The sequence below is a fragment of the Anser cygnoides genome, chromosome 27 (assembly GCF_040182565.1).
Source record: "Anser cygnoides isolate HZ-2024a breed goose chromosome 27, Taihu_goose_T2T_genome, whole genome shotgun sequence".
Classification (NCBI taxonomy): Eukaryota; Metazoa; Chordata; class Aves; order Anseriformes; family Anatidae; genus Anser; species Anser cygnoides.
Window position 1 is genome coordinate 2,966,646 of NC_089899.1, and position 24,683 is coordinate 2,991,328.

The 24,683-nt window shown below is 48.3% G+C and overlaps 1 protein-coding gene and 1 long non-coding RNA gene across 3 annotated transcripts in view; one reads left to right on the forward strand and one right to left on the reverse strand.

Annotated features, from left to right (window-relative positions):
- PTPRS (protein tyrosine phosphatase receptor type S) overlaps positions 1–11,618 on the forward strand; it is a 156,347-nt gene extending 144,729 nt beyond the window's left edge. Inside the window, 10 exon segments of the mRNA XM_066983830.1 lie at positions 1,825–2,000; positions 2,580–2,699; positions 2,813–2,967; positions 4,963–5,248; positions 5,700–5,878; positions 6,394–6,520; positions 6,599–6,724; positions 7,785–7,939; positions 8,619–8,754; positions 9,310–11,618. Of these exon segments, the coding sequence (XP_066839931.1) occupies positions 1,825–2,000; positions 2,580–2,699; positions 2,813–2,967; positions 4,963–5,248; positions 5,700–5,878; positions 6,394–6,520; positions 6,599–6,724; positions 7,785–7,939; positions 8,619–8,754; positions 9,310–9,378 (1,529 nt within the window). The 3' untranslated portion in view covers positions 9,379–11,618.
- A 424-nt stretch (positions 11,619–12,042) lies between these two features.
- LOC106044933 (uncharacterized) lies at positions 12,043–23,571 on the reverse strand. 2 transcript variants are annotated; one of them, XR_010826718.1, is made up of 5 exons: positions 22,831–23,571; positions 20,798–20,967; positions 17,315–17,500; positions 13,445–13,548; positions 12,043–12,315 (listed from the first exon to the last, which is right to left on the reverse strand). It is a non-coding gene; the product is annotated as an uncharacterized lncRNA (long non-coding RNA). The 2 variants fall into 2 exon arrangements; XR_007168597.2 differs by lacking the exon at positions 20,798–20,967 and having other exon boundaries at positions 22,831–23,564.
- Positions 23,572–24,683: the final 1,112 nt, after the last annotated feature.

Genomic DNA, 24,683 nt, shown 5'->3' on the forward strand with positions numbered 1-24,683 from the left:
AGAGCTGCTCCTGAGGTAACAAAAGATCGTGGTGATCTGCCAAAAAGCTGCACAAATCTGGATTGGTCTTGTCTGCCATTAGAGGATTTTAAGCATTCCTCACTGTGAAGACGCCTGTGTTCTAGCTTGTTTTTCTTCTGACATTAATATTGCATGAGCCAAGGAAAGCCAAGTCTTTAAAAAGTTGCCTTGTCATTCAAGAGAAGAGCCCAAGTGTAGAAATGAAGGACACCGGGCTGGTCTCCGCTCTCAGGAAAGCAGGAGGCAGGGCTGGATGCAGGCGGCAGTGCTCACTGCCCCGGTGGCATCGTGAGGTGCTGACGGCAGCATAAGTACAAGGGACCGAGGTTGAATTTCCAAGCCTCTGAGAGGTTCTGACTTGTCTTGGCTGCTCTGTTCCTTCCTACCAGGCTGTAGCTTATGCCGAGAGCTGGAAGATGAAAGGCGTTGGAGGAATTAGTTGTTGCTTTCTTTTTGTTTTAAATCTGGACTTGTCAAGGCTGCAGATTGTCACCGTCTGCTTGGTCAGGAAGAAGTAGTGGCTTTAATTCAGTGACTTCTCTGTAACTGGGCCTGTCACAGCACAAAACATTGCAGGAGCTCATGGCCACCATTTTAAATTACAGAGCGGACCCGAGGGGGCTGGAGAGGAGATTAATTCCGGAAGCTCAGCCTTGATCACGTTCCTGCAGCCGCTGCACAGCCACCTTCCCTTCTGAAATTTCAGCTTGGGAAGGGCTGGGGGAAGGGAACCCTCCAGAAATTTAATCAAAAGCCATTTCCACCAGCAGCTGAAATTACCGAGTACCCTTGAGGACTGGCAGGCAATTCAGCCTGGATCGTACCTAGCCAATAGAAGCAGCGATGCCTTTTGCTACAGCAGGACGAGGACTAGCAACCCAATTTCATACTGGTACAGCTCCCCACCCTTAGCTCCCCCTCGAGACACGAGTTAAGCGTTCTGTACCGAGTTAATCTTAGGTTAGCAGAAACCTGCCAGCCCGGCCAACCACTCTGCTGTAATTAGGAACGGGCCGACTCTCCAAACAGTGCAAATTGTCCGTGCCAGTCCTGGAGGCTCTCTAAAGCTGAACCTGAACATCAGCGCATGCCAGTGTCCATTTTAACTTCAGAGCAGCTTTCTCCTGCCATCTCCCAGTCACCCTCTTCACTCTGGCAGTACCTTCTGCCACTCGTATCAAACCCATCAAACAAGGACACGAGCAGGCAGCTGTAACTCAATAGCCTGTAACTTATGCAAATAGAAAAAAATAAAAATAAAAATAACAGCGGGCAATTTAAAGCAAGTCAAAGCCTGTAATTTCAAAGCCTTTACTGGCTGAATCCAGCCTGGTTTTATTCTGTACTTTGTCCAGCTGTAGCTCGCTGCCTGGAATTAGGCAACGGACCACACTGTGCATCACCCAGATGCGTTTGCTACCCAGCTTCTGGGCATTCTGGGACAAGGACTCCTTTTGTTCTATTTGAGAGCAGTAAAGCAAGAGCCCTAAGCCAGCACTTCCACTCCTATAAGTAACACCAATAAGAAGAGTATGGTTTCAAGGTTTGATAGCTGGTCTCTTTAACATATCCTGCAGGAAGTTGTTTGTCTCCCTGTAGCTCAGACCTTCAAGACAGGAACTTCAGCTGGGAAGAATTTGCAGAGAGTCTTCCTGCAGTGACTCCAAACCAGCAAGCCTTGAAAGCTCTCGTGTTTTTGCAGGGGAAATTCTCTCTAACGTTCTTTTGAAAATCTTACGCTTCCAGCTGCGTAAAGTCCTGTCCTGCACAACCCACTGACTTGGTTTTGCTGATTTAATGCAGGAATTGTGGGCAGTGATTACATTAATGCCAACTACATCGATGGCTACCGGAAGCAGAATGCCTACATTGCCACGCAAGGACCTCTGCCAGAGACCTTTGGGGACTTCTGGAGGATGGTGTGGGAGCAGCGCTCAGCTACTATTGTTATGATGACTAAGCTGGAGGAGAAATCACGGGTAAGAAGCATGAGAGGGATGACAAGTTAGTCATAATCCTGGGGGACTGGAGGGTAGGGTTGGGGAACAGTGAATTCCTTTGATCTGCAGCCCACGTTTATGTCAGTGGGGGATTTCTACCTGCTTTGCCAGCACCCTGAAAGTTCAGTGATTCATTCCTTTAAAAAAATAGAAAATTCATCCCAGAAAGCGGCAGCCTCCATTGCAGCTCCAAGGGAAGAGGACACTCAATCCCACCACGTGCTCTGTAGGTCTGTCCTGGAGTTAATCATTTGGCAGACCTCAGATTTTATGTTCAATTCTCTTGTTTAACAAGCCCCAGTACTTTCACTCTCATCTTCAAGATGACTCCAGTCTGTTGTTGATGTGATTGACGTGGTGCATCAAAGCCTGTACTTAGTAGGAGCTTTTCATGCCATGTGTCTCCCTGTTGTGGTGCTCCGGATAAGAGACATTTCTTGCACCTTCCCTGCCCTTTACAACCTTGTGAGCTTCACCTGTAACATCAGGACACTTTAGGGATGAGTTCCAGCAGTACAGGGTTTGTTCCAGCATTCAGCATTGCCTTCTGTCTTCCAGATAAAGTGTGACCAGTACTGGCCAGGCCGAGGTACGGACACCTATGGAATGATTCAAGTGACGTTACTCGATACCATCGAATTGGCCACATTCTGCGTTCGAACATTCTCCCTTCATAAGGTGAGCTTTCTCCTGCTCCCGTTTCCTTCCCAGAGATGGGCACACTCTCCTCCTTACCTGGCGTGGCTGTGCTGGCACTGCACACTACTCTTGGTGTGCTTCTCTCTTTGCAGAACGGCTCCAGTGAGAAGCGGGAGGTCCGCCAGTTCCAGTTCACAGCGTGGCCTGACCACGGTGTACCCGAGTACCCCACCCCGTTCCTGGCTTTCCTGAGACGGGTGAAAACCTGCAACCCCCCTGATGCTGGTCCAATCGTGGTGCACTGCAGGTACCGATTTCCCACACCAAACTCTTACATGGGGCTCTCTGCAAGGCAGGCAACATGTCAGTAGGATGTTGATTTGCACTTCGGAGACATGTACAGTCTCCTAGCGAGCACCCAGCCAGTAAGAGCTGTCCTGTAAAGTGGATTCCCAGCCAGCGTCTGACAAGGATACTTGGGGTTTTCATTCGGTGCAGAATTTCCAGCAGTGAATGGTTTAGTTTGCTCCGAATTACTCAAACCTTATCAGCAACAGGAAGCACCCTGTGCTGTACTGGCACCTGCTTCTCTGTGTAGGGTTTTTTTTTGTCACAGCGGGAAAGGAGGAAGCTCAAGTGTGACCTAAGAAGCTGCTTGGCATTGCTGCATTGGGTGTTTGGGAGGCAGAGATGCTTGAGCTGTCAAAGGGATAGCTGACAGTGATTGAAAGAGGGGGTTTTTTGAGTGCTGCAGCCATTCCAATATGACAAACTGAAGGCCCCCACAGGCAGGTAGCATTCCCTAATTCAATTTCCAACCCAAAGAGGAACACTTGCAGCCTCAACTTAGATAAATCCCTGTGTTCCTCAGGAGGTTGTGGAGAAGCCTGCAGGTTACTCAGCACCAAGGAAAGACTTCTGACTTTTACAGGCTGCTGGGGGAAGTTAATCCTGCCTCTCCTAGAGGATGCCATTTAAACAGTCTTTGTAAGTGGGCAACTTATCACTAACCTTGCAGATGGCAATTATCGTGCACCTCTCAGAAAATGAATAAAGAGAGCTGTCAGCTCACAATGTGCAGGAACCAGCTCCCAGATCAGCTGCTAAATTCTTGCCAAAGCTCCAGTCACCTGCTTGGTTCAGGTGTTAGGCAATCTAATTAACAGAGATCAAGGGGGCTTTATGAAAAAAGGCACTGCACCAGAATAGTAAAAGGAAACCCTTTATTAGCAGTGGCAAATGCACAGACTCACAGAGCCCTGCTGATTCACAAATGCCATTACATGCAAGTCTGATGTTACCTCAATGCACAAAAACGTTTAGGAAAAGGGGTGACGCATGTAACTCATTACAACATCAGTAGTTTCTCAGATGCTGAAAGATCTGAGTGTTAGACATGCTTTTTAAGCCCTTAGGTCGTGCTAACCTATTGCTCGAGCCCCCTGCCTAGAATTGTCATAATTGCATGTCTGCCGGGAGAGCTCCCCTCATGGGGATGTCACATGAAGAGGCATGAGAAGCGGGCCAGATTGGTGTGGAGGGGCAACAGTCATGCTACCAGAGGCAACTTTTCATCTTAGGTCCTCAGGTGACAGAAGCCCAAACTCCGTTTTGGAAGTTTTTGCTAAACTGAGCTGAGACTCAAAGCGAATCTCTGCACATTGCAAATTTTCTTTGGTATTAGGCCTGAGCACACCTGCACACAGAGTAGCACAGAAGATGAGGGAACTTTTCCATCCAGGCTCTGAGCTTCAGGAGCCTCTCCGTACCATTGTGGCAGCACTGGCCCTGCTGGGCTCAGATAAACAGCCCTGTAGGTGCCAGCGCAGGCTTTACAGGTGCTGCTGCAGCACCAGGGACTTCAGAGCAGCAGTAACTTTGGTGTCATTGCTGTCCTCCACTGTCCCAAATCTTCCAACAGTTTGCTTTTGTTTTTTTTTTTTTTTTAACTTTGCTAAGAGCAACACATTGAGGTGAGTGGGAATTAACACAGCCAGTTTGATTAAGCAAGTTCCTCTAATACAACAAAAATCATAAAACAGATGAACCAAAACCATTTGGGCATGTTCTGGTTTGCTAAAAACTCCTTGGTCTCAGTTCTTCAATAGCTGTGTTCACAAGGCTGTGTTCCTTTCCATCCAGTGAGTGCAGGTCGTTCACTGTCTGCCTCTTGTCAGTTCCTACCCCACGATTACTGCTGTTTGCATCAGTGGAAAGCTCCTCCCTCACGGGTGGCTTTTTGGAATATCTTTCTTTGGTGGGTGAGTTGTCCGTCGCTTAGTTTTCGCCCTCTACCTTTCAGCGCGGGAGTTGGAAGGACTGGCTGCTTCATTGTGATCGACGCCATGCTAGAGAGGATAAAACATGAGAAGACAGTGGACATTTACGGGCATGTTACCCTCATGCGGTCACAGCGCAACTACATGGTGCAGACAGAAGACCAGTACAGCTTTATACACGATGCCTTGCTTGAGGCTGTTGCTTGCGGCAACACAGAAGTCCCAGCTAGGAATCTCTACACATACATCCAGAAACTGGCACAGATCGAAGTCGGAGAGCACGTGACAGGCATGGAACTGGAGTTCAAGGTAAAGGCTGGCGCTTGAACTGGGCTAGTAGTGACTGGGGAAGGCTCTGTGTGCCTCATGGGAGCTGTCTTCTGCTGGCACTCAGCAGACAGGGAGCCTTTACAAGGCTGATGGAACTTCTTGGTGCCATGTTAGAGAAGTAATTACTCTTCTGGCTTCTGCTACTGCAGTTCCCAGGGGGAACTGCGCTGTTGCTGCAGGAGGCTTGTCTGGTTGTTTCAAATCCACACTGAATTTGCTCCTTCCTTAGATTGGGTTTTTAAATGTTTGCTGTGAAAGTTTTGCTGGAGGGAAGGTGTCACACTCTCTGTCCTCCAGAAAGGGAGAGCACGCAAGGTGGAACAAAATGGTGGAGCGTAAAGGGCAAGTTAACTAGGCGGCCGTGGGGCCCGGGCAGATGAGGGGCAGCCAGGAGCTGAGCAAGTGGTTGTGACTCTGCTTTTGTCTTCAGCGACTCGCCAACTCCAAAGCCCACACCTCCAGGTTCATCAGTGCCAATCTCCCATGCAACAAATTCAAGAATCGCCTTGTCAACATCATGCCGTATGAGACGACGCGGGTCTGCCTTCAGCCCATCAGAGGAGTGGAAGGGTCAGACTACATCAACGCCAGCTTTATTGATGGCTACAGGTAACCAGCACCTGGCTGCCCCCACCACTGTCAGGGGGTTAACTTAACTTAGCAGGCTGCTTTCTGAGGCTGCAGCACTAAGGGGTGGACTAGGTGATAACACCCGTGGTCTGTTCTGTCCCATCGCTACCTGTACTGCACACAGTACAATTCTAGAGGGAAATTCCTTCTTGCTTATGGCTCGTGACAGCGTGATCTGGATTCACCTTGTGGAAACAATAATTAGAAAGAGCTTCACCACTCAAGCTTTTAGTGTTTTGCGTTGGTTTTGGTGGGGTTTTTTTTGGTTTTTTTTTGTTTGGTTGGGTTTTTTTTGGCCACTAGCACCAAAGACACTGCCTCAGGCCCCCTTTAGACACTGCACCCTTCTAGCTCTGTCCCAGCACTCCTATTTGTTTTCCTATCTTTGTATGTACTTCCCACAGGCATGTGCACAAGCCCTGGTGTAGTCTCATGGTACAAGCCGTGATGTAGCCTCCTCTTGACCCGTGCCTCTGGTTTGTGTTCTGTTTCAGACAACAGAAGGCATACATTGCTACTCAAGGGCCCCTGGCAGAGACCACAGAAGACTTCTGGCGGATGCTATGGGAGAACAACTCCACCATTGTCGTGATGTTGACTAAGCTTCGCGAGATGGGTCGGGTAAGTGTGCACTAAGAAGCCAGGGGGAGAAGCCTGCCACCGAAGGGCCTAACAGAGACATTTCTTTCCCCTTGGCAGGAAAAGTGCCATCAGTACTGGCCTGCAGAGCGTTCTGCCCGGTACCAGTACTTTGTAGTAGATCCCATGGCTGAATACAACATGCCTCAGTACATCCTGCGAGAATTCAAGGTCACCGATGCCAGGGTAAGCAATGTGCAAGGTGCAGTCTGTGTTTGCAAAGGTAATAGTTTGAGGGGGGGGTGGGAGGACTGGAGTGGTTAAAACACATGCAGTAGAGAACATTGCTTACAGAAAGCAAGGGAGTTTGGCTTGTTTGGCTCCTATATAAAAACTGAGGCATAAACTCTTCCTAAGAGAAAATCTGGGATTATCCTCAGAGAGGAGAGATTAGTTATGATGAGGAACGGAATGCGTAGCCACAGATAAATTGTACTTAAATATGTTTTCTTATAAACTTTAAGTAGTTTTCTAACCTCTGTTCACTAATCACAGTAGTGAGTCAGTGTTAGTTCACCAAGCTTTTGGTTTTACTTGCAGCTTATTTGAAAGGACAGCGGAAAATAGTATGTCCCCAAACACCTAATAAAAACAAAGACTTGCCAAGGATGCTCTTTGCCTACAGAAAACGTACACTTCTCTTCTGGTTTTAAGAGGAGACAATATCACTAAGATTCAAAGGGGCACTGACTAAATCTTAGATTCAATGTCAGATTTCTCCTCCGAGGGAACATTTCAGTTCCTTCTGAGATTTGGTTAGCAAATGTAACTCTCACTCTCAAAGCAGCTTTCCCTGCTTTTGAGGTTGTCAGTATTGTAGAACCTGATAATCCTATTTGCAAGGTTGAGGGAGGAGGATGCTTCGTCAGTCCTGGTAGAACAAGATTTATCTTCCTGTCAGCTGTAATTCTGACACTATGGCAACTCTTCCTCAAGATTGATAGAGAGGCCATAACCTCACCTTGGATGTTCCTTTGCTGAAGACTCCATCTGTGCAGTCTTTGCAGTGGTTGGACCTTTCAGGACACCTGCCAGGAGCATAGATCTGCACTGACAAACCAACTCCAGAAATGTCAAGTGCAAGATGAGCAGCTTCATCATGATATATTAAATCCAACACAAAGTTGGTTTGACTTTTTGTGCCCCTTAATGAACTAGCAGTAAAATGCGGTGGTTTTTTTTTTTGCCGTTTGTATTTAGTAACACAAATACAGGATGTTTTAGCTAGTAATATTTTCTTCCCCAGGATGGTCAGTCACGAACTGTTCGTCAGTTCCAGTTCACTGACTGGCCAGAACAAGGCGTGCCAAAATCAGGAGAAGGTTTTATCGATTTCATTGGACAGGTACATAAGACCAAGGAACAGTTTGGCCAGGATGGCCCCATCTCTGTCCACTGCAGGTAAGCACATACGAACGGAAACACTGAATTAATTTATCTGAGGATGCAAAAGAGCAGAAGGAATTAAAATCCTGCAGGTATCGCCCTCCTTTCCCACCCCATCATTGCGGGTAGATTTCATGGATGTTGGCTGTTGCTTTTGCCAGCCAAACTTGTCTCCCTTCAGACCTGGGCAGTGCCCCCAAGGCTTTTGCCCCCTTCTGTCCCGAGGAGAGGTATGAAATGCTGATGCTCTGCAGGACACAGGAATCGCAGTGTTAATCAGTATTTGACCTGCAGCATTTTACCTGTTTTATTACCAGTCTCAGCCCAGTTCTGCAGCCCTAACCCTGCTAGCCTGTACTTGCTGATAGCCAGATACCTTCCTCCCCATGGGCAGAAGAAAATGCATTCTTTACCTATTTACTTCAAAAAAAACCCTAGTGTTACATATTAGTAATAATTTTCACACTGAATGCTGTTCACTGCTACCCAGAACTTTTTTTAAATGTCAGTCTCTCAAACGTTTGCTTGGGTCACGCACTTTGGCAGTGTCCTCCTAGAGACTTTCCAGCTCTAACATGTTTTTGTTCATAAGACAGGGCTGTTAGTTCAACCATACCGTAACCTCGGTGTTTAAGAAAGCATTTGACCATTGTAACATACCGTTTTTTGGTGTTCTCATCTCCCATTCCTGCAGTGCTGGTGTGGGCAGGACTGGAGTGTTTATCACACTGAGTATCGTCCTGGAAAGAATGCGCTATGAGGGTGTTGTAGATATTTTCCAGACAGTAAAGATGCTGCGAACGCAACGACCTGCTATGGTGCAAACAGAGGTAAGGTGGAGCAGCAAACCCTTTCTCTGTCACGGTTTAGAGGGCTTGAGCAGCAAGTCCCAAACCTTTGCAGACCAATTCCCCAAGTGCCCTGGCTGAGTGGAGCAGACTTTTTGCCCTTCTAACCACTAGCAAAACCTTACTTGAAGGGTAAGCAAGCCCAGGCTGCACTATTGGTTTACTTTACTAAGTAATAATAATGACAACCATGGGCCTTTAAATTTCTTAAAGATTTCATCCCAGTCTGCCAGCCTTGATTCTTATCGCATCCTGCCTCTGAGATAAGGGGAACTCACCTGCTTCTAAACACAGCCCACTTTCTTTTTGGCTGCAGAGAGGGGAAAGTTATTGGCAGGATGACTGCTATCTATGAGATGACAACAATAAAGAGAAGGGATTTCCTTTCCCAGTAGCTCACAGCTCTTTGAGTGAGAATAAAAGGGTCTGTGCATGGTTCCTGCCCAGGTGTACACTAGCTGGAAGCAGGGCAGGGAACTGTAAAGCAGCTGTTTCAACCTCTGAAGCTGAAGCACTGATTTTCTTTACTGTTTGCAGGATGAATACCAGTTCTGTTACCAGGCAGCTTTGGAATATCTGGGAAGTTTTGATCACTATGCAACATAAAAAGCCATCCGTTGTGCAGACTCTACCAACCACTTAAGTCCTGGAAGGCCTCTTTTGACCCAGGAGGAGCGCTTGAACTTACAAAACTGAATCAGAAGAAGTACCTTTTCATCTGGACAATGCATTGGGGAGCAGGGGGAAGGATTGAAAGGAACACCCCTTCAGGAACTCCATGTTGTAACCTGGACCGTGAAGAGGCAGCTCAGGAGATTGCTGAAGGACTGCTTTAAGTGGTGAACTGCTCTTGTTACCTCAAGTGGTGTTCGCTGTGGAAGATGTATGGACATCATGAAACAGATCCAAAAGCTAAAACACACCTTGCGAAACGTTACCGCTGGAGAAGGGAAGGAAACCGACTTTGGTTACATCATTAGAGTTCAGTTTATTTACTAATATAGTTGGCAGTCTTTAAAGGAAGTCACTTGCAGAATTGAAGGTGTTCTGTAAAAGATAAGAAAAGGAACTAAATCTCAACACTTAGACAAACTTAGGGTCAGGAGTTCTTCTAGCTGGAGTCTTAATAACCTCAGTATCAACACTGGGATGATTCTGGGCTTACAGGCACCTTGCAAACAGCATTCACTGAATGCCCCTGCCACGCGAGAGGTTTTATAGCTCACACTTTGAATACTTGGAACATTCCTCATTTCTTCTAATTCCAAAATTTATTTTTTAGGATATTTAAAATTAGCGAGAGAGAACCCAGACCTGGCTGTGTGGTGTGGCCCCCTCCCCTTGCACACAGGTGGGACAGGTAGAGGTGGCAGCTCCCCTGGGCTGGCTTTCCGCCTTTTCAGCACATCCAGCTACACAGAGGCATTAATTGGGCAGCAGTGGGACACCCCAGTACAGAAAGGCAGCCCCTTTCCCATTCTCTTTGCACATTCACACAACCCCACTTCTGCTGCAAGGAGCTGTGCCGCCCCACCGGTTCCTGCCACAGAAGGCCAGGAGCATCTCTCTGGAAGGAGCCTGGGAAGCATCCTTAAGAAATTTATTTCCACTAGCCAACTGCTTCTTGCTGCCAACCCCTCACCTCCGGACACAGCGGCTCTCCGGGCGCGATGCAGCGATATTCCTCAGGACTGTCCCGGTACCACATCAGACCAAGCTCATTGGCACAGCTACGAACATGCCCTAGCTGTATAAATAACTGGGAAAGATCACGTGAGATCAATGGCATATACTGTGAGTGGCTTTCTTTAAAGTATCAATGTAACTGTAACAAGTGACATTACCTTTTTTTTAAATAGTGTATTTTTTCCTTTTTTTTTTAAAAAAAGAAGACAAAGAATATCAGTCAATGAATTTAAAAGAAAAATTTGCTTATTTGTTCATATTATGTTCAAAGACAGTCTATTTTTTCACTGTAGAAATGTTACGTGTAATGGCTGTGATATATAAAAATGCAGTGCAAATTGCTACTTCTACATATTGCTTTTCTACCATTTAAAAGGATTAACTTGCTCATGTAAGAACAAAACGTCCTTTCTGGATTCTTTTGGGGTTCTTTTGTTTAAAATCGCAGGCATATCACGTGTCTTTGGAAGGGTGGGAGATCAGCAGGCAGGCCTAGATGTGGCGGCAGTGCCAACCTCTCCCCTTCAGCTGTGGCCGTGCTGCTCAGTCTTAACAGGGCCAGGGGTGACCGGGGAGAATAAAAAACACCAGTGTCTTACGACTGAAGACAAAAAGACGGCAGTTTCAGAGCCATGGCACGTACAGTTTTTAAACATAAATGACGTAATGCAGGTAACAGCCCACCTCTGTCTGTGCCCTGGGTTGTAGATATAATGTGCTTGCAGGTGTACATGACGAGGAGTTTTCTTGCAGAAGTGGCAGAGGAGAGAGCGTGTCTCGGAAAAGATGCACTGCCCTGAACACTGCTTGCCTGGGACTTTTTTTATTTTTCTAGAAGGGTTTATCATTGCCATCAAGTGCTACCCAGAAAACCCCACAACAATCCATTTCCTGTCTTTAACTGAAAAAGAAAAAAAAGAACGAAAGGCTTCTTCGAGATTTAACTTCTTATCTGTGTGAAAGTTGCCCAAATTTCTAAGTATGTTGCAGCAAAATCTTACTGGAAGAGCTGGGGGGAGGGAGGGAGGTTTTTTTTCCTTTGTATGAGAGCAAAGTGCTGTTGCTTTCACACTGTTATTTCAAACTGAAACAGTAAGTGGTTTTCATACCACTGTGTATGTAGATATATTGACTTTGTATTAAAGGAAGATTGTCTGAAAGGCCTGACTGCAAACCTGTTTGTTGTTGGGAGCGGGCAATGAACGAAGCAGTTGCTCTGTGTAATGCAGCAACTGCAAAACCCTTTTCCCTGGCACACGCAGCCAGGTGGCAGGTTGCTCTCCCTCTGCTGTGCTTATGCTCTTTCTAAAAATAGGCCACCTGTACAAGCCAAACATGCAGTTGCAAAGAAACAACCTCATTTGGAGAGCTTTTAGCCAAGTATCTGCAGTGACAGCGGTATACGCATACCCCTGGCTTAGGTCTAGCAGTGTGGCCGTTAGCACGAGTGTACCAGGACCACTGCTCACCCGAGAAGCCGCAGCTGCACGGGCTATGCCTGCCTTGAGGGTTAAACCCTTTGGTGGCCTCCATTGCAGCTGCCTTGTGTAGCCCTTATGTGGGGCAGTGGCATGGAGAGGAGCAGCTCCTGTCCCCGCAACTGCTCAATCTGGAGTCTGTGTGCCCATGGCACCAAGCCTGCGGGCAAGTGTTTTTTTCGGAGAAGAAACACACTTACTTAGAGCAGGAGGAGGTTAAAGCCGACGGTCACATTTGAAGCACAAGGCCAGTGCGGATGGAGGTCTCCCTTGTGATGCTGCCCAAGTTCCCAAGTCTACGTTGAGAGAGGAGCTCAGGAGGAGCGGACAGGTCACAGCTCCACCCGCCGGAAAAGGCAGTGCCTCGTGCTTCCATTCCCTGCAACACAACGGGGTGGCAACATTAGCTCCTGTCTCAATTTCAGCAGGAGGTGCTCACAAACTGTCCGGCCAAGATAGATTTATGGCAAATAAGCTAAACCATAGTCTTGTACTAGGACTGCGGGTGCCATGCCCAGGTAGGCTCAGCCTAGCCTGAGCTTCACCTTTTTTTCTTCCTCATGAAGTCAGAAAGACATTAAGCAGGGAAACACAGGAGATATAGGTTTCTGGAAGCAGCAGGATGATGAGAGTATTCCTATATCAGTTCCCCCCCCGCCTTTACAGCTGTGTTGTGCCACCACAAACCCTCCCGCCCTCCTAGAACACCACCAGCAGCATTTTGGCTCCCACTTAAAGGAAAAAAAAAAAAGGCTTAGCAAGTTAACACAGAACTGCGATCAAACATCGAGCTGTGAACTCAGGGAATTACATCACCTCCAAAATTCTGTTACTCCACGTGACAGATATAGCAAGCGGGGAGTCAACATCAAACCCTGATGGCACAGGAAAAAAAGGGGGAGAAAACCAGGATCCTTGTTTATAAACATCTCATGCAGGCAGTTATATGAATGGTAAAGTTCTTGTCTTTGTTTTTTTTAACTCCTAATAATCTCTTGGACTTGAAGATAATTCGTGGCACCAAACCCTACAAGGTAGCAGCACAACACAGCAAAGCTACCTTTCATCAGCCTTGCCTCAGTCAACGTGCTGATTTTTAGTATCCCCTTATTCCACCATTGAAGAATAGGAAGGAAAAAACGATTTGCCTTCTAAGCGCTGTTCATCAGCCTCTGTAGTTCTGGCACGTGCCTACCTGGTCTCCTGCGATCTCAGCAATACTATTCTTGTCTCTCTGTGCTGCTAATCATTTCCATCGCCACTCCCCCGTCTCTTTGTTCGGTTCCATCCTTTTTTTGAGCTGGTGTGACCACCCCCCATGTGGAGATGCAAAACTCTCACTGAACAGAAATAAATACCACGTGGAGCACAGGGACGTGAGTGACAAAGAACTGGAACAGCAGCTAGGGACAAGGTAAATCTTTCAAAAAAAAAAAAACACAATACAGTAGGGAGCTAGTTACAGGAGCAAATACAAAATAAAATCTCAGAGCAAGAGTAAGGCTTACAAGAACTGCGAAGATGCTAAATGACACTGATTCCACCTTGATGCAGCAGCAGCACGAGGCCTACAGCAGGCAGCAATCAGACAATAGCTCCTTTTCCTCCTTTTCTGGAATATCAAGGAAGACAAGCATTATAACCACAAAAAAATTGACACCTCGACCTTCTGATTTTGATTGCATCAGACACCCAGAGGAACTGCCACCGCCAAGGCCAGGAGCTGCAACATGGCCAGGCACCCCCTCCGGGATCCCCTGCCACCCTGGCGGGCAGCGGCACAGCTTTGGACATCCTGCAGGAAAACAAAACAGGCCCCGGGGTGAGCTGCTTGAAAACACTGCTCAGAAAACACCATCAGAGCCAAGCAACCCCGGCCCTGGTGCATTTAGGTTCCTACAGCTCCCAGCATAAAAGCCAAACCCCCCCTGTGAGCACAGAGCAGACAGCACCACGTACACACTCCTAAGGGCTAGGAGGGAAAAGAGGGGCCCTGCAGAGCCCGGGCTCCATGAAAAACCTCCGGGCTGGAACTCTTGCTGCTCTGACTCAGCTCAGTATGACTGGTACATCTGCACACCGCCAAGCTTTGCACAGATTCCTCTCTCACAGATACCCAGCAGCTTTTCTTGCCTCTGCGTTAGGCCAGGATGCTCTGAGCATCGGGGACGCCGCGGCCCCACGAACACGATCACAAACCTGCACACACTAAGTAGTCCCACCGATGCAGCGTTTTACTGGTGCTCATAAGCTGCCGAAATTACAGCCTAATTTGTGGTTTCTGAATGCGACAGACCGACGTGCTGGTGGTACGATTAAGCATAAATTATTCCGGGCTGCAGGATGTGCGCAGGACACGGGCTGCACCGCGGCGCCCGGCCTCGCTGTGCCGAGCAGATGAAATCACATTTCTGGTCCAGGCTCCGTCTTCCAGGGCTCGCTGTGCCAGGCAGCAGCAGCCTGAAACCCAGCCCAAGGTTAGCTGGGTTTTTTTTTTAATTAAACCCTGAGCGCTGCTCCATTAATGCCCCTTTTCAGCAGGGAAGGTTCTTGTTTCTTATTGATTCAAAGGTCCCTTTTTAATCTGTCTCCCTCTTTTTTTCTTTAACGTGAGCTCTGACAGATTGCTTTGACAGCAATTTATGAGCCATGCCCATGCATGGTGGAAGGAGTAAAGCATTGCAGGCAGGATTTTTTCCAGAACAGGCCCGGCAGCAAGGCTCCACATCTCCACGGACACAACCCCTCACAGAGGATCGGGGCTAGAGACCGTGGTTGTACGAGGGAATCTCCACTGCAGAGCCCTTTTATTGAGAGGCCAAGAGGGACAGCAGAGCCTAACCCAGCCCTTCGGAGGTGGCTGCACCGCACGCTGTCCTCACTGGGAGGGCGTCCAGGGCATTTTGGGGTTTTAGCTCTGCGGGGCAATTCCACAGCACAGCCACTTCAGCCAGCAGCAGCCCTGCTCCCTGCTGCCCTGCAGGACTCGGAGCTGACCCCGAGCCCGGCCAGGGGCGCAGCCTCTGACCCCAAGCCCTGTGCAGCCCTCTTCAGAAGCAAGTGGGTCTCAAGGCATCTTCTGACATCATTTACATGTAAATCCCGATCAGATTCTTTTCACGGGTTAATAAACATCTCTTTGAGCCCTCCCTCTTCCCCAAATTACTCTTCCCCTGCTCGAGTGCGGCTGCTGGAAGGCTGCCGGGCCCCAAACGCCCTCACCGGGGCTGGGGTTCAGCTCAGGGCAGCACGGCCGGAGCTCGGCAGAAGGGGTTTGCAGGGAGCAGGCTCGCCCTGGTGAGCATTTGCCCCACACCATGCAAAACCGTCGCATGCATCCATCTTAATTTGCATCGGCCTGGATGCCAAATCACCACGGGACTGATTTGCAAAAGCCCCCACGTCTCCGCACGAGCCTAAACCAAGAGCCCCTTTAGTCCCCTGCAGCAGAACAAAGACTTGAAAGTAGATGTAACCGTAATTTACATTCCAGAGGAAAAGGAAAAGCCTTTCTTGGTTTACAGAATTACCCAAGTGGCAAACCAGTTCCCAGGCCAGGAGGAATTCTTCATGTTGCACTACGCTTTAATTATAGCGAGGGAAGCAGTAACAGAATGAGAAATCAATTCCTCCTCCTAAATAAGATGGTTGCAAATTCCAAGTCAGTAACTGAACAGATGTAGAATTGAAATGGAAAAAGTAAATACCCTAGCAGGCGCTGAGAAAATTGTCTTATTATCTCAACAAGTTCATCCACTGGGAAGGGGATGGGGGAGGCTAGTCCCAAATCTCCCCATCAGGAAACCAGAACAATTCGACCACGTATCACAGCGTCACAGCAGGTGCCTGAATGGACACGCTACTGCCCACCCCTGCACCCACCGCTACACCCAAATCCCTCCTGCCCTTCCTTCCAGGCACAAAGCACACCTCTGAGCTGCTCCCTGAGAGCCGCTGTAACCTTTCCTCGCCTCCAAGCGCCAGCCATCCCTGCGGGATCCCACGGGAAGCCCCCCGGGGTTACCGCTGCCTTGCCTCCAGCCGCTCACGTCCCTTCCTCTTGGCACTGCCCTCAGCCCTTCCAGCACCAGCTCCCATCGCAACCAGCACCGCTCCCAGCTCGGGGAGGCTCCCGGTGCTGTCCCCGCGAAGCAGAACAACCTCGGCCTGGAGAGAAGCCTTGGACACCAAGAGGCAGCTCTGAAAACCCACCACTCCTGTGATCCTCCTCCTTACTGACACGCTGACGGCATGTGCCCAACACCTCAGCCTCTGTGGCCTCCAAGCACCTCTTGGGAGGCTGCTGGGCGACCCCGAGCACTGGCACGAGGTGCTCTCAAGGCTCCCTCCCGGGCCGCATGGCACCGTGCTGCCTGAAACGGGCTGTGCTGAGCAGGGACAGGTCCACAGCTCATCCCCGCAGCCCGGCCCAATCTGATCATCGCACCTGGGGGTGCCAGGCCAGACACAAGGACCTAAAACGGGACGACGACTGCTTTAAACCTCACCCCTGCTGGGTCTGACTCTGGTGCTTGTATGAACTGCTCACAGTAAAAGCAAATTACTAGACTGTTTCAAAACTAGGCTGAAGCCTGAACAACAGGGAAACATTTCTATTTCTTAACAGCGCTCCCTCCCCAGCCACTTAACGCATTCATCCCAGGCCATCTTTAATCTGCCTATTTTCCTATTGCCCACTTATCTGTCCATCCATCTACACACTAGAGCAGTAACTCCGGATCCCTTTGCAATTTGTACCAAGCCCAGACCCTGATGTCGCTATCTCCTCACGCCTTTATCTCGTGGAGGACAGACACGCGCGGTTCCCTCCCGGTCAGTACGGAGACAGATCCTGATGAACAGAGCTCGGTGCTCCATCCATCCATCCGCGTGCACACAGCGATGCATACATACAAGCACACATGTAGGTGCAGATGGCAATCCCAGATTAATAGGTTACACAAGGGTTTTAGCCCAGGCTTACCGAGGATAATAAACCCCTCTAAAAAAAATTTATCCAAATGATTAAAAAAATCTTTTTTTTCTCTTTAAACGTGTAACATTCTGCTTGAGCTGCACGCAAGGTGTTGTTCAGGAAATTGCTAAACACTTCTAATTCAGATTTCACCTCCCCCAGGCCCTCTTCCCATCCCTTTCTGGCTGGGAAAGCCCAGCGCAGCCCCACAGAGCAACCAGCAGCCACGAGCCCCCAGCTCTGCTCCGAGGTTTTCAACATGAGACGCAGGTGCGGTGACACAAAAGCATCCCAGGGGAGGGTGAGGGGAAAACACCAAAGCCAAACAAGCCAGGGGGATCGCTGCCCATCAGCTGGCAGGGCCTGCTGGTCCACCAGATCCCACAACGCAAACACAACTGACCTGCGCCTGTGCCTCCGGCCTCCGTGCACAGGGAGAGGAAAGCTCCAGGGCACCCTGCTCGTGGAGCCACCTCGCTGCAAACTGACCCAAAGTGGGGCCCAAAGCCCCGCAAAGTGGCAGCAGGTGTGCGGGCAAAGCAGCTGGGCACCACCAATGGCCGGACAATTAGCTTTCTTCTCTGTTTACCTGAAAGAGAAGCAAAAAGAAAATCTGCTACAGCTGTCGCGCAATGCAAAGCACTTGAGAAACCAGCAGAGTCCCACAACGTTTCCAAGTTTAGGAAGCCAAAATCCCTTCTAAAATTAAAAGAAAACCGAAGCTTGGTTCCCAGTTTTGTCGATGACTGTATCGCAAAGTTCTGCTCAGACTTCTTGCGGTGCTCACAAAATTGTTCTCCTGGCAAGCGGGGAGGTTGTGCTGTCACGAGGAAAGGAGGGCCGTCTGCTCTCTGAGGAACGGGACAGTCTGTGGCTGCAGACACCACTCGTGGCCGAGCTGGGCCAGTGACAGGACTGACTGGGAAAGCTCCACGGCCGGGGTGGGCAGCCAACGCGGTGCCAGCAGCACGGGGCACTCGCCGGCTTTGGCTGCCTTGGAAAATCTGGAAAATCCGAGGGCGTGGGACGTGGGCCTTCATGACTCACGCGATGCAGCAATACGTACAAAATTCCTTCTTAGAAGTAGTCTTGTAGCAGCGGCAGGCCTTTGACCAAAATCAACGTTCCAGTTTCCACGAAGAACACCGCTGTCCTCATCCCTGCCCCGGCCCTTTGAAGCTAAGGCTCTGTGAAAGCCACGCAAAGCAGCGTCTGGCAATTTGGGCTTTTTTTTTTTTTTAAGTTGCTAAGGGTAGGTTAGCGTTACCCTTACAGAGCAGCAAGGTCTGGAGGTCACACTCATCTCCCATGGGGGTTCATTCCACAGGTGAGGCCTCTTCCTTCTCTCCCTCTTTTCCACAGGCTCTCCCCTCCAGGCGCCGCTCCGAGCTTGTCGCCCTGCGCTTTGTCTGCTTCAAAAGCAGCCTCAGAAGGCATTTAAACAAGGAACTCGCCAACACCTCGCTCACCTGTGGCTTGCCCTGCCGCAGAGCACAACGCCGTTCAGCGCACAGCTCCAGGCCTGCTTTCAGTCCTTACGTAACGACTTGAGGTAGGTGTTATCAAGCTCCCCGGTGATTATTTGCAAAAGCACACTGAGGACTCACTTCGTTTCCTCACAAAAGATCAGACAGGCAGGAAAAAAAACATCTATGGATCTAATCAGTATTGCGGAGCGGTGTCATCGCGGCACGCGGTCCACAGGTGCCACCCACAAACACAAATTCCTCCCCTTTAAGCAGTAAGGAACGCTTGCACGATTTCTTGGCCTCGAATGTCCCCACAGGACGTTTAGGCTGAAACCTAAAAAAAAATAACCTAAACTTTTATCAAAAACCTGTACCAAAAAAATTACTATTCCACCTGGAAAAGCAAATTCCAACTGCTGCATAATTTTTTTATCTAAATAATATTTAAATTTTAAAAGGGGGGGGGGACTAATTACATCTTCGTGTGGAAGATCATAAATCACATAATTACAATGGGAACCTCTGCATCTTTCCAACAGACTAAAAGCAGGCTACGCAGTTCTTATCTCATTACAGTTTAATTAAGAATTATGTTTGAGCATCTTCTTTTTAATTATCAAGGAGCCCAGATGACTTCTAATCTTTTTTTCTTTTAACCCAAAATGAGGGAGGGTGCGGTCCAAAACAGGCTCTAATGAATTTACAATTTGCTCTTCGGGGAACTTTAATAAAATCACTCCGCACAGAAGATTAACACCGGTGTAGTGAACTTCCAAAAAGAACATTTGGTTCCTTTCAATTAGCATCACACAACCGTCAGGAGCTTCTAGGGGGATGCTGAAGTGTTACGTTTTAGGGCAAGGATGGGCATTTCAAGGTGGGAGAGACGAGGACGAGGAGGCTTTGCGCTGCTTCGCTCACATCCAGAGTGGCACAAGCGGGACCTGCCTCTGCTTTGCAGGGCGAGGATCCAAACCTTGCGGGCAGCCCACGGGAGCCTTCGGCCTCGCTTCATCTCCATCTGCTGCAGGGTTTGGGGCAGGCACAGCCCCAGGCACAGACAAAGCCAGCGCCAGGGCTGCAGCGGGCACTTCCTACCACGCTCCCACACGGGACAGAGTATTGAAGGAGAAACGGATTTCAGCCCCGTCCTTGGCTTCTGGGGGAAGCCAACACCAGTGCCCACAAACAGTCGTGGCCCTCACAAGACTTGAAAGCTTGTGACTGGCCTTTTTGCCCATCAGATGAAAAAAATCAGATCCCAACACAATGCTTCATCCCTCACTGCCGGCAGAAGATCTGAGATTTAATCAACCTCTGAAGAGGAGATCTCCTGATACCTGTAGTTATCTATTTATTGCTTTCTCTGGATAAAATCCACTTACTAGGGCTGCAGCTGCTTTACATCCATCTATGCTGGCAGCGTTATTCCCTGCGCCCTGCTGCGAGCCCCACAAGGTGCCCCGAGGCCAAGCCCGTCATCCTGCCCTGTCGCAGTGTTTCAGCACAGCCACATGCGGGGGTCCAGGCGCCCATCACGAGGTGGTTCAGCCGCATTCATCCTTCAAAAAGCCTCTTGGAAAGGTCATCTGTGGTCAGCCGAGCTAAAGCTGTGGTCAGCCAGGCTGAAGCTGTGGTCAGCCGAGCTGAAGCTGCGGACACCTCTGTGACCACACAGCTGAAAGCTGCAGCCAGGCCCTTCTGCCCCAAATAAACCCCTAAACCTGGGGTCCTGGGGACGCTGCACCAGCCAGAGGAGTGGGTTCCCCCCAGCCCCGAGATGCTCCGTTTCCCTCCCTTGCACAGCAGGAGAAAGTTTTCCCCACCAAACAGTTTGCCACTGAGACCCTATGGACTCCTTGCCACGCTCAGCCCCGCTGTCTGCCATCACCCGAGGTAACAAGTTGCAAAGAGCACACATATTTTTTTTTAAACCCAGCACACAGCAAACACTTCTTAATTCAATTGGTTGAATTGACAGAGAGAGATTATTAGTTTTCAGTAAGATTTGATTCAATTAATTAGCTTGAAAATATCAGCACAGCCAGGCAAGCAAAGAAAAACAGAGATAAATCCCTGCCATAGCACTGCTTCATCTTTTAAAGGCAATTAATTCTTAGTTATTAGCTTTTAATTAGGGAATAATAATGACACCATTAATACAGTTTATTATACTTGTCAGCAGACAGCTGTTCCAAACAGATTTTATTATCAGATCTTGGCGGCTTTTGTCTGCTCTGCTCCCCCTCTTAGCAGGCATCCCCAGAAGGTCCTCCGGGACTGCAAAGGAGTGGGTGCCTTGCGTAATTCGCATGGCTTTATTTTATTTTATTTTATTTTATTTTATTTTATTTTATTTTATTTTATCTTATCTTATTTTATCTTATCTGATCTTATTTTATCTTATTTTTTCTAACCTTTATAAAATGCCTTCTCTCTCGGAGAATCCTGGCGGCAGCAGGATCCAGCCTTGACAGTGCATTTGATGTCTCTCTCACGGGTAATTCACACGCCTTTCTGTCTGTGGTTCCTGGGGGGAGAGGCTGGATCTGTGCCAAAGCTGGTTTCACACCTCGGCTCCTGACATCTGAGACGGCATCCAACACGCAAAACATTTGAGATGCCAAAAAATTCACTGTTTTGTTTTGTTTTCTTCTGAGCTTAGCCATCTCTTTGGAAGCACCATGTTCATTTAGCACACAGTAGAAATGATTTGGAAGCAAATAATAATTTTAAGTAAATCAAGCATTCCAAATAAGTTTACCCATTCTTAATCTCATTCCACCCTACTGCTGAGTGCCTATCACTAGGAGAAGGCAGCCGCAAAGGGTGAAAGAAATACCATGTAATACTCTTTATTTTCTTGCCCCAAATTTACCCTGAAAGTGTAAACTCCAAATCCTTTAAGAAGAACCTCTACCACACTATCAGCAGCAAGCTGCCTCAAGTTTTCATTGATGCTTTATTACTTCTTTGTCTACTGTGTCACTAAAATAAAATATCCGTAAGACTCATAATTATACATGCTGTCACACATACAGGAAAGCACATGTTCTCATTATTTTCACCATCGCCCTTTTTCACTGTGTCCTAGACAGAGCGGTTGCAACTCCCTGGCAGAGGCTGCAAGCTACTCCCAGGGCACAGGCCTTTCCTAGCTGTGCTTTACTATTCCTCTACCAGAGAGTCTCAAACCCAATCATGTATGCAGGATGCCACTGTAACACAAAAATGTAATGCCATACATTTCCCTGATTTACTCTGGAGTTAATAAATCACAGAAACACTACAGTGTAAAATAGCGTGTTGGGTTCCGCTACCTTGATTTAATTTTTTTTAACCTCGCTCTGGACTGGAAGAAGCCCTAAAGGAAATTCCAGGTTGCCAGGAGCTTGGAGGCTCAGGTCAGCAGGAGAGAACACGCTCCCCAGCACCGAAAGCCTGCTAGTGGCAGGCATCTTCCTCCTCGCTCAACACGGTGCAGCTAAGTCCCAAGGAAAGAAATTAACCTGGTGTAGGAAGAAAGCAGCTGGGAGAATCTATTTGCAATTTTGCACAGGAAAGCGGAGAGTTGTTAAATTGAAAGCAAGGCTGTTAAAAAGAAGAAACTTCCCCTACTGAGAACTGACATAAAAATAAGAAGGAAAAGGATGGCAGAAAGGAAAGATTACAACCATTATGATACAGATTTAGAAACCGAGGCTCAGACAAGCAAAGTGCCGTACTGAGCCAGGAGGCAGTGGCAGGACGAGCTTCGGCATCAGGAATCTCCAGCGGGACGCGCCGGCTCTCAGCAGACCGCCCTGCTTGCTGCAGAGCTCGCTGCGCCTCCAAGGAGCTCATTTCGTGCTCTTTTCCCCCCCTGCACTGACAGAGGCTTCAGGTGCCAGGTGCTGTGCTGTAGGCGTTTTGCGCATTTGTATCCGCACGCAGTTTCCAAATCTTAGAGCTACACTACGCATTCTCACTGGTGACTAAGCCTGAATATTTTAGGAGAAACTGCTTTAGGGATCTTGGTGCAACTATAAAACCTTCTCAGCCAAGGTTTTTTTTTTTGTTTTTTTTTTTATGCTCAGCTGTATCCAGGCAGAAGTTGGGAGAGGAAAACCAACAGACAAATTGAATGTCATCCAACTTTGTCTCCAAAATACATCACACAGGACACTCAGTACTACTTTTCTAAGGTAGCAATAAAGAGCTTGAAGTAGAGGTTGGTAAGGGAAGTGTCTTCTCCACTATAATTAGTACTCTGGTAGCACTAGCACTACCGATACCAGTGAAAATTCTCCTTTAATTTTGTCACTGTCACTTGGGATCACACACATGACGAGAGGGAAAAGCCTCAGCCCAAGTCCCCAGAGGCCAGATTCCCCCCTGTTTCTCAGTGAGATACCTCAGTGCAAAGCAACCGGTCACGACCTGAAGGGCTTTGTGGCAGGAATTCACTCACCTGTGGCTGGGGTTTGGCGAGTGCTCCTCCTTGGTAGGTGCAGCCTCACCCGGTAGGCCCGAGCTTTGCCTGGGAGGCTCCCACAGCAGGAACACGGCCGCGGTGTCCATGGCAGGTGGATCTGCGGAGGAGCAAAGGAGAGGAGGGTTAATGCTGTGCATTCCTTGACTCATACAGGGGACAACAGCCAGGGACACCACAAGCGGCCTTTGCTCCTCAGAGCCTCCAGAGGCCCAGGCCCCCTTGCCATGCCAGTGTGGAGCCTGGGGATTCGTTTCTGATTTCACCACTGCTCTTTATCAGAGAGACAGCTCTGAAAGGCACAGATTTTCTACCCCACAATGGACCTGTCACGGTGACAATTATATTTAATAGTAGCAGTTCAGCCTTGCCTTTCAGGGGCGCTGATTATGGCAGTAAATAGAAGCACATTAGAGAGGTGACAAGACACTGACAGGCTGCATTCACACTGCATCGGGGGGCTGCAAGGGCCCAACCACTGCGGTCTTGACAAAAGAAACCCAAGGGGACATACCTTTTTATTGGGCTTTTGGTGTAGAGGAGAGAGGCACAGAGGTTAAAAATACTGCCCAGCCTAAGACCAGAAGCAGCAAAGAGAGCGCAGGCTGCAATGGAAACTGCATAAGAAAACAAAGCAGTGCACCAGAGATAAGATAGTGTTGTTTTTTTTCCCATCTTTTCAGTCAATCACCTGCTGGGAGTGAAATATTGCCATGATTCTGGCAGTGCTATAAATAGAGGTGAAGTTTTGGTCTTTGTGCTTTGAGAATAAATCATGTAAAATCATAAAAAGGGCGTCCAAAATCAAGGGAAGTACCCACAAGTACAATCGGTGGTGGGGCAGAGAGGCTCGATGTTGGGGTTGCCTCCCCAGGTTTATCACACAAATATTGCGAAATCATTCGGCAATTAAAAAAAAAAAAAAAAGGCGGGGGTGAAGGGGAGCTTAAATTCAGCCACAGCAATAGGTCAGTGTGACACCGCTCACTGCAGAGCACCACAACCATGTTGTGTCATCTGCAAATATGAGGATGCCTCTTCCTACTGAGGAAAACTACAGAGAAATTAATTTGGATAAAATGGACCGTGCTCTTGATTTCAGAATGCCACAGAAGTGAGAGTAATAATAACATTTAAAAAGCAGCCGATTTTCTACACTCATAATTAGTCAAAAAAGCTTGTGATGAACTGTTTCTGTAAAACAGAAACATCCCTGAGCATTGGGATCTCACAGAAACAGTGGCACTCAGGCAGATTTTTCACTAGACACGGAGAAAAATCTCGCATTAATCACCCAACACAGGACACACAGCTATGGGATTGCAGCGCTAATTCCATGTTACAGCTGAATCCCAGATTAATCAGATGCACCATTTCCTCAGCCTAGATATCCTCTAGCGGCTCCAAGCTATTAAGATAACAAAAAGAAATAAACCTCAGCTCTAAGTGGAGAGACCAGGAGATCGGACAGGCGCAACGGCCCTTCTCCCCCACCTCATTGCTTCTCCACGTAGAAAATTGTCCAGTGACCCTTCTGTACCTGCAATCAAGTCAGATTTGATCTTGCTAGTCAGGCAGATGAATCCCTGTTATTCCAAACAGCGGCAGCATCTTGGCTTGCATCATGGGTTACTGACCATTCATTCCTAATCAAAGAAAATTTGCTGTGTTTTCAAGAGATGGCTCCGTTAAATGAAGCATATGAGCAGTGGATCTGTCCATTTATTTATTTTTAAACCATGATCTGGGGCACAGGGGAGGGTATCACTCCTGTTTCAGAGACAGTTTGGCTACAAGCTCATTCGCTGGAGGATATTAGCAGCTGGCATCTG